Source organism: Austrofundulus limnaeus, unplaced genomic scaffold (genome assembly GCF_001266775.1).
Source record: "Austrofundulus limnaeus strain Quisiro unplaced genomic scaffold, Austrofundulus_limnaeus-1.0 Scaffold619, whole genome shotgun sequence".
In the NCBI taxonomy this organism is placed as follows: Eukaryota; Metazoa; Chordata; class Actinopteri; order Cyprinodontiformes; family Rivulidae; genus Austrofundulus; species Austrofundulus limnaeus.
The window spans coordinates 255,110-264,000 of record NW_013953021.1 but is presented as its reverse complement, the minus strand read 5'-3'; the positions used below and the strand labels follow the sequence as shown (position 1 = coordinate 264,000).

Sequence of the window (8,891 nt, the reverse complement as noted above, 5' to 3'; positions counted from 1 at the left end):
ATATATATAATGTACTCTGCATTTGTTGTTTAATGATGCTAAAATGCATTTTGTTGCCTTGTACTTGTACATGTATGATGACCGAATCAAATCTAAGTTATTTTTATGTCAGACCAACCAACTAAAATACTCTTAAGAGCAGTGATTTCAAGATGATGTACACTGCTACACAGGATGTGGTGAAGTAGAGCATCCAAATTCAACCAACACTTTGCAAGAAAATCCTGTTATATTGTAAAAAAAAAAATAATAAAAAATCGTGAAAAAAAGAGTGGAGTGTGAAATGACATATTTGCATTTGTAAATAACACCACAACATTCAATGTAGATAAATATAATGGTAATTTGACAGTGATGCAAAAGTGTACAACACAGGTTTTGTTTAAACTCAGATTTTCTCAGAGACAAGCACAGACCAATTCCAAAACCTCCACTGTAACTAAAATCAAACTTAGTATTTTCACACATTTTTTTAGAAATGCTTTTTTCTAACCCGCCGTTCCTCTTCTGTAAAACCCAGCTCACACAGAAGCTTTTTTTAATCTGCCAAGAAAAACATGTTTGTCTTTGCTATAGTTTCACTTTTCCTGCCTGAGGTGGAGGCCTTCGTGTCCAGTTGTCTTCCTCCTACAATGCTGTCATTGCAAGTATGACTCAGCCCCCTGTGAGCAAAAGGTGTGAATCAGGGAGGGACCCAACGATACCCAAAAAAAGGAGGGAAAGAGAGACAAAAACTAGGGGACGTTGAACCCCGCTTGCACTCACTACATACAGATAACAAAACACCAAATAACCACAGCCGAAGCATCCAAATCAATAAGTCAGGTGATGGGCCACATGACCATATGAACAATAGAGATAATCAAGCTTATTGTTAGGCGATGGCCCTCTTTTGCATGTGACTAACCTGTTTGTCCAACATGTGGAGGCAGTGCTTACAAGGCTGAGTTCACCTGAAACTCATCAGACTGAAGAAGTCACTTGGAGGAGAGATGAAACGTTTCACTAAAGAAGAACCCATCCAGAGGACCTACTTATTTTCTTTCATTTTGAATTTTTTTCTACCTGGATTACTGAGATGCATCAGGACTTCCTGTCTGTAATTGTTAGGAAATTAGACAGGAAAAAAAATCTCATTTGACCAACCGGAGAATCAACGGAGATACATATGTGCAATTATGGCAATAACATAAAAGTTAAACAAAAAAAGAACTGATCACACAGAAGTCATAAAGCTGTTTAAAARCATTTAATACTAATATAATTTAAATATTCAGTCTCCTACCAATAGGAAGGAGTGCAATACTGGAATACTGGGTGTCACAGCTTGATAGTGAGGAGAACCCAAAATGCAGGCAGGCAGACCAAACTTAAAGTAATAAAAATAATTTAATAAAGAAAAAGGTCAACATGGTGGCAAGATAACAAAACAATAAATCAAAATTTGGAAGGAACATGAACATGAGGACAGAACAGACATGGGTCAGCAATGGTCTGACGCTGAAGTAATGAAGAGAGGATCCTTAAATACAAACAGGGCTGAGTGGAAGTTTGAAACACCTGGGTGATTACAACAGAGGACAGGTGAGTGTGGCAGGCTGGAAAAACACTAAGAAGCTGACAGAGGTAAACATGGCACGGGAAACTGAAAACAGGAAATGAGAAAATAAGACTATAGCAAACAATGAAAAACTATCTGAAAAATACTAACAAAAATAACCAAAACACAAGAATCATGATACTGGTGGTATTATTGACACAGGGCTGTTGCTGATTTAGATATCTTTTACTGGAAATGTCATGAACATTGAACAATTTTAAAAAGTTATTAGTGCAACAATGTAATAAAAGTATACAAATAACTTTCCATTGCATGTGGGAACAATGAACTCCAAATGACTTGGAGACTCTCTACTGACTTTATTTTCACTTTGTTCATGAAAAGTTAAGTCAGTAGTATGAATAAAGTGTAAGCAAAAGTATCAATATCATCACACTTTTGTTGATCCGTTAAGATGCTCATCTTGGTATTGATACCATCGATCCTTTGATTAATACGCCCACCCATATTGAACAGCTTCTTCTTTATGTTTGTATTATGAGAGGAGCAATTAAAAGAAAGGTGCAAAGTTTGTYCATGATTATTATTTTCAAAGCAAATCTAAGTAAAACTTCTGAAAATTGTATCAAGTCATTTACTGACATCTGTRGTTTCTCACAGAGTGAGATGATTGTTGACAGTTTGGTCTTGGACTTTTGGCCTCGGGCCAYGAGTCACCTTGCCTCAAGGAGAATTGAGAAGAAGACACCAGCACAACGGAAAGCTAATTTATTTTTAACACCATGCCCACGGAAAAGGATTTTAAATTTTCAGACTTATGCCCATGAAACCCTTTGGGCACTCGCTCAGGTGAGATCAAGCAAGATCTTATCGGCCTGCAGAGTTTGAAACAAACAAAAAAAGTGCAATGTTTACTTATTTATATGCAAGTTCATTTTACAGACTCAAACTTTGTTTCTTAGAAAAAATGACTCATTTTCTAAATTACTGCCAAGCATAGTCTTACTAAAATAAAGCTAAATTAAACTAACATTAGAATAAGAAACAAAAAATCAGTTTCTCATTTTTCTCTCCATGTGCTTACAGGTCACAAATGTAAAAAGCCCCCAGGGTGTAAAACAACAGCACGTTTAAAAATGAGATTTACCGAGAGAGGATGAGGTTATGTTATAATTGATGGCTTGCAGTGCAAAAATAATTTATTCTCCTCTTTATATTCAAAATTCAGTGTGCCGCTGTGTTCAGAGCCTTAGACGTCCTTCCTAATTACTCTAATTACTCACTGGTGATGCACGCTCACCAGTCGCGGTATGAAACGCTAAAATACTTTCTTTCAACCTTTCGACATTAATCTTTCAGTGCACTAGGCCCAAAAAATACTTTTTACTGATGGTTTCTGAGCATGCAGGGGATCTAATTGAAGGATGCTGTTTGAAAGGGACAAGTTGTAGCTTGAATTCAAAGATCAGTGAGGCGACAGCTCATTAAAAGCTGAAACATACAGTACTGTACATTCAACTGTAATATTAGGAAGGCTGAGAGAACTACGACTAAAGGAAAACTAAAACAGCAACCTGAGGGATTTTGKTCTTGGCAATTCTGCCTTGTATCCCTAAAAGAAATCAATCTTCAGAAAAATGGCTTGTAACTGTCAGTTGCAGGTGAAAACAATGGCAATTCATRGCTATGTTTTATTGTGTCAGACTTTGAAACAGTCTTTGCAGTTTTAAAGGGAAAAACATAAAAAAAGTTTTTGATGAGAACAGCTGATTTTTTTAAACTGTTTCCAAAGTGATGATTTCTTTTTAGGATATGTTTCTGTGCTTCTTTCTGTTTAGATTTTTCCACATTGCTTATTTATTATTCTATCCGTCTATTTTCTGCTGCTTTTCATGGTCAGGACACAGAGGCTGTAGGTCCAGGAGGGAACACAAACATCTCTCTCCCAAGCAACACTCTCCAGCTCCTCAAGTGAGACTGACCCTGAGCCAACCTACRAAGAGGTTGTATCAGCAACTTGTTTCAAGAACTTTACTTTCTTCACAACAACAGACTGGAGCAACGTCCTTGTTACCGTGGACAAGGCCCCGATCTGTTGCTTTATCTCCTGCTTCTCCCTCCCATCCCTTGTCAACAAGACTTGAACTCTGCTGCTTCTTTCCTGCCCTGAAGGAGCATTCCATCGTTTTGGACTTGTTTTCACCTAACTGCTGAAACTCAGAGAGACACGCGGGTTTACTGTGAGCTGAAAATGGATAATTTTTAAGAGGAAACTTTAGACTTGGGGAATTTTTAGCCAAACTAAGCTTGTTTGTTCTGATTTGGATATGGCAGCACAACGGCTTAGCAGTTAACGCTGACGCCTCACAGCAAAACAGGTCCCAGGTTTGATCCTCGGTTGGGTCTTCCTGTGTGGAGTTTGAATGYTCTCCTTGTGSTTGGTTTTCTCYGAGCACTATGGTTTCCTCCCACAGACAGAAAATGTGTACGTTGCAAAAGAGACCTGTTGAATAAAAGTTAATATTGTTGTTAATAGATATTTTTGCCACCAATGTGAAATTAAATATGAATGAAAAATAATTCCAGAACAGTGTACACTAATTTCAGAGCATTAAATATATTCATAGCAGGTAAGATATTTTTTTACTGAACCCCACTTCAAAAGATCAGAACGATCCCTTTAGTTAAACCCAGGATTGATCAGGTTGGCAGTTCAAAACATAAACTAACAAGTGGACATCCTTTTCAGCAGATTTTAGCTGTTTATAGAATATTTTTATTCATTAATTATTTTTCCCCACATTGGCTTCATTTGTCAGACCATGAGGTTTTGTAAAATCTCAATATTTAAAAGACTTAGAGAATGGACTGAGCAGCTCCCCCTCCTGTGTTTCTCCTCTGAGGAGTCCAGGCATTCTCATTGGCCGAGGCGCTGAGAGGAGGAGGAGGAKGAGGAGGAAGAGGAGGAGGGGAGGCAGACGGACTCGGGAATTCCTCAGCTCTCCTCAAATTTCTCCAAACCACGGACCTTCAGCTCCACTCTATCCGGCGCACACATCCCGACAAGCAGCCYCCCTTTTCCCCTCAAAGGAACCACTTTAACAAAACGGTACAAAAATAAAAATCTATTTTTTTTAAACAAGACACGACGTCCTCCTGTTTTCCGTCCTTTCACTAAAAGCTCACTTTCTCTTTTTGTTTCCAGATGTTGCGAAGTGTCGCTCCGCTCCTTCTGCTGGCTGTGGCTCTCTGTAACGCCGAGGTAAGTTATACGCTTTCAACTTTTATTTAAAAAAATAAAATAAAACAGTTCTGTGTAGATAACACCTTGCTTTGTGTCTCTGTTTGACACTTTAAAACGGTCCTGCAACAAGCTGGACTGAAGTAACACAGCTGCTTTGTTCAAGGAGAAGAAACATCTGGGAGGGATTGGAATGTGGTGTAAATGAAACATGAAAAAACTGCAATATAGTTTTTACCATTTGGTCTTTTTTTTACTCTTCTAAACCAGTCTCACAGTTTACCTTGATTAATTTCATTAGACATTCTGGATAAAACTGAATAAAACACACAGCTGAACCGCATTTTTTAAAAATCCATTGCCAGCAGCTCAACCAAAGCCAAAAGAGCAGAAAGTGATACATTAGTGACAGATGGTTGTGAGAGAGACTGAATGGTGGCCTAGTGTGTGTTCATGTCTCAAAATCTCTTTTTTTTTTTGTTTTTGGGGGGTTTGATGGGTCTCTTCATCAGTACTGTAGGATATTTTATTATAAATTGACCCCACCAACCGGCTGCTGCTCTGCCAGCACACACACACCATGTTCGGGTGGTCGGCGGTGATTTGAGTTTGCGTGCTCAAGGGGTCGTGGATGTTCTCAAGAGCTGTGAGAAGGCTCACCATATGGGTCTCACACTGCAGCGCTAAGTGGTCCAGCCTCTGAGTAAACACACAGAGATAATGTGTTGTTAGAGGCAGCATGATGGGATGAGCCACACGATAACTGGACTAGTGAAGTTTTAGTACTAGACAACAAAAACTTAACATTTATCAGACTGAAAACTGGATGTTTTTATAAATCCTTACATTTTATAAAGAGGACTGGTTCAGATCAAATGGAGACAGAGGTTTCAGTTTATGTAGCTGTGCATCACATCATAATAAGGCATTGCCATTTTGTACCCATGTCTATACCATTGCTAATTTGTTTATATTCCTTTACTCTATAATCTTAGCCCTAAATTTATAACCAAAAACTCTTTTCCAACATTAAAGTAATCTGTTTGCTATAACTTTAGGTCCTCAACTATTTCCTCTTAATTCTTAATTATTCTTAAAAGCATTGTTTTATCCTGTGATCATAGCCCTCAACCTAATTTTATCCAGATGGGTGGATTATTGTAATATGGATTTATTTGTCTCATTGGCTAGAGTTCTGTGGCAGGAGCTGATTTTTGTATCTAGTCTGGGTACAAAGTGACCAAAACTGCTACAGTACACAACTGGCAAAGGAACAAAGTAACCAGCACCCAGAAAATGTGCCATTTCCAGTAGAGAMTAAAACTGCATAAGACTGAGGTGTGATATCATCTTGACCAACCAGTCTGATCTCTTTAATTATTTTATTATATTTTTTACTGTTATTCAACTAGATAAATTCTTATTATTCATTCAAGTTTATTTATATAGCACCAAGTCACAACATATGTTGTCTCAGGGCGCTGTACATAAAAAGAATAATCTAAAGAAGAAACCAGCAGATTGCGTTGAATCACTTCATCACAGTCTCCCATCCTGAGCAAACCTGGAGAGGAAAAACTCCCTGCTAATCAGGAAGAAACCTCCAGCAGAACCAGGCTCAGGACAGGTGGCTACCTGCCTCGACCGGCTGGTTGAGGGACAGGAAAGAGACACAGACAAACACAGAAGAACTGGTCCGGGACTGGTCCAGGTGCACCTTCTTCTGGAAGAGACAAAGAAAAAACATGATAGAAATATTTACAATAAACATGTAGAGAACAGAGACTAAAGACAACAGCAGAGTGAAGAAATGTGGAATCGTACTGAAATCACAGATCTCTTTCTGCCTGGGGATGAAGTCAGTCTAACGTACTTTTGAACTGCAGTGAGGCAAAGCGAAAACCCATGCAAACATACACAAACAGATTCCAAGTCCAGCTTGGGCTTGAACCCAAGATGTTCCTGTTGAGGCAACAGTGCTAACCACTAATTCTCTCTGCTGTCCAAAATTTAACACCTGAGGCCTTCTGGACCTGTTCAAACAACACACAAGAACTGGTAAACAAGACATTTCTCGTGATGTCAAGATGTGTTTCTGTGATTATTTAAACCCAGTTTGATCTGAACCCATGGATGAGTCTGTGTTGAAGAAGTTATTGTCATGAATCTGAAATGTTGCTAACATCCAACTGGATGGTTTGGGAGATGCCAACATCCTTTAGTGTTATTAGTTGTGTAATTTCCTCATTTGTAAGTTGTTTTCTTCAAAARCATCTGTCAAACCTTATAGTTGAGTATTGACATATTGTTCAAATAACCCCTCCCAAAAAACACTAGGGATGTCCCAATCCAGAGTTTTTGGCTCTCGATACAGTCCGATTTTTTTAATGATTAGTCTTTCCGATACCGATCCGATACGATACAATAGCTTTATTTTTTTATTTCTTTCCAAGTGACAAGGTTGGTAGTATTAAAGCGAGCCCTGCTGTTCCCACCACGAGTAACATCCAGTTTGAAGATTTTGCAAGATGCAGTATCAGCATCATTGTTTTCCATTGAAAAGTGTTCCCACACTGTGGACACGGTTGAATACTTGGGTGCGTCTTGACTTCTTAACAGCAGTTGTAAAGCATGATGATACTGAAAACTGTCGCAAAAGCTGGATTGGCCCGATCACAGGACTAAATCTGATTCTACCCGATTTTGAAAATATGGCCATATCTGCCACCGATACCGATACTGCGTATCTGATCGGGACATCCCTAAAAATCCCTCTACATGTAATTATTATATTTGTGTCTTCTGCAGGGAAAAAAAGGGCAACTTTAGGTCATTTTCCTCACCTGGTTYTGTAGAAATATATCCAAACAGCAAATTCTTCACAACAAGCAGCYAGTTAGCTCTACTCGCGAGATACTACATTTTGCTTTGTTTTCCTCAACAACAATAGTTCAAACTACCAGGACCCCTAGAGCTCACAAACTACAGCTAAACCAGCATCTTGATGCAGGTTGCCAGGAAACAAGTTCTAGCCGAGACAATGCTTTACATTTTAGTTGTAAAAGGGCTGACTTGCGGCCTAGCTAGCCGTCTTGTCATTGGAGCTTTTAAAATTACAGGGCAAAGTGTGATGTTTCATCAAACTTTTGGTCCGATAGTGAGTGACTGTGTTTACCAAATTATACATTGTACGAGTTGGCACGTGATGTCCTTAAGCTTTAGCGACGCAGCTGTTCAACACCTGGCTWTGTGCTGTGTTGACACACACAATTACAGGACAACGCCGTAAACACAGAGCATTTACCTAATTAGAAAGCCGATTCRCTGTCCGCTAAATACTAAACAGACCAGTTGTCGAGTCTATTTTTGCAGCATAATGCAGATGGCCATTAGTGCACCAGCTGCAACAACATCGCTCAAAGCCCCGGCATGTAGGCCCTCCCTGCTGACCTTCCACTGCTTTCCCCGTCTTTGCCTGCTGGCTKCTAAATGTGCCATTGTGTTGTGCCTTTATCGAATTCACGGTCATGTTCTGTGAGGGATGGCGTGGAGGAGACGGAGCAACGCAGCAGGCAGCGCCTGAACGTTGTAAACGCGCGAGGCGGTAGAAAGGCATCTATTCTCCTTAGGTAATTACCTCGATAATATATGGCCTGTTGACGGCCGTGGGAAGAGCCTGAACTGGCATGCCGCTGGGCTGTCCAAAAGAGGTCAGCAAGTTGGAATGAAGCCCTCTCAGAAAGGGGTCTGATGAGTTTAACGGAGAAGAGKGGGGGCATTTTAGTTTAGATGATCGGCTGGTGTAAATGAACGACAGGTAACARCGTGATATTCTGTGCTGATGGTTTTATTTTCTGGCAGGAGTATAGACTATTCAAACGAGGATGCTATACCTCTTCGTTTATTATCACAGCGAACGCCTGCTTGCTTCTGGAGGTGGGAAATCGCTGTGTTTGAAGATAAGCGGCTCAGAAATGTAGTGCGGCTGTGTGGCCAGGGTTGGGAATTATAGGGAGAGAAAAAATGCTGTGAGTATGAATGTGTTTGTGTTTGTGTGTGTGTGTGTGTGTGTGTGTGTGTGTGTGTGTG

At 39.7% G+C, this 8,891-nt stretch overlaps 1 protein-coding gene across 1 annotated transcript in view; it reads left to right on the top strand.

Annotated features, from left to right (window-relative positions):
* The first annotated feature begins 4,505 nt into the window (after positions 1-4,505).
* fstl1b (follistatin-like 1b) overlaps positions 4,506-8,891 on the top strand; it is a 27,730-nt gene continuing 23,344 nt past the window's right edge. Inside the window, exons 1-2 of the mRNA XM_014027146.1 lie at positions 4,506-4,670; positions 4,767-4,823. Coding sequence (XP_013882600.1) covers positions 4,767-4,823 — 57 coding nt within the window. The 5' untranslated portion in view covers positions 4,506-4,670. The remainder of the gene's footprint in view (positions 4,671-4,766; positions 4,824-8,891) is intronic.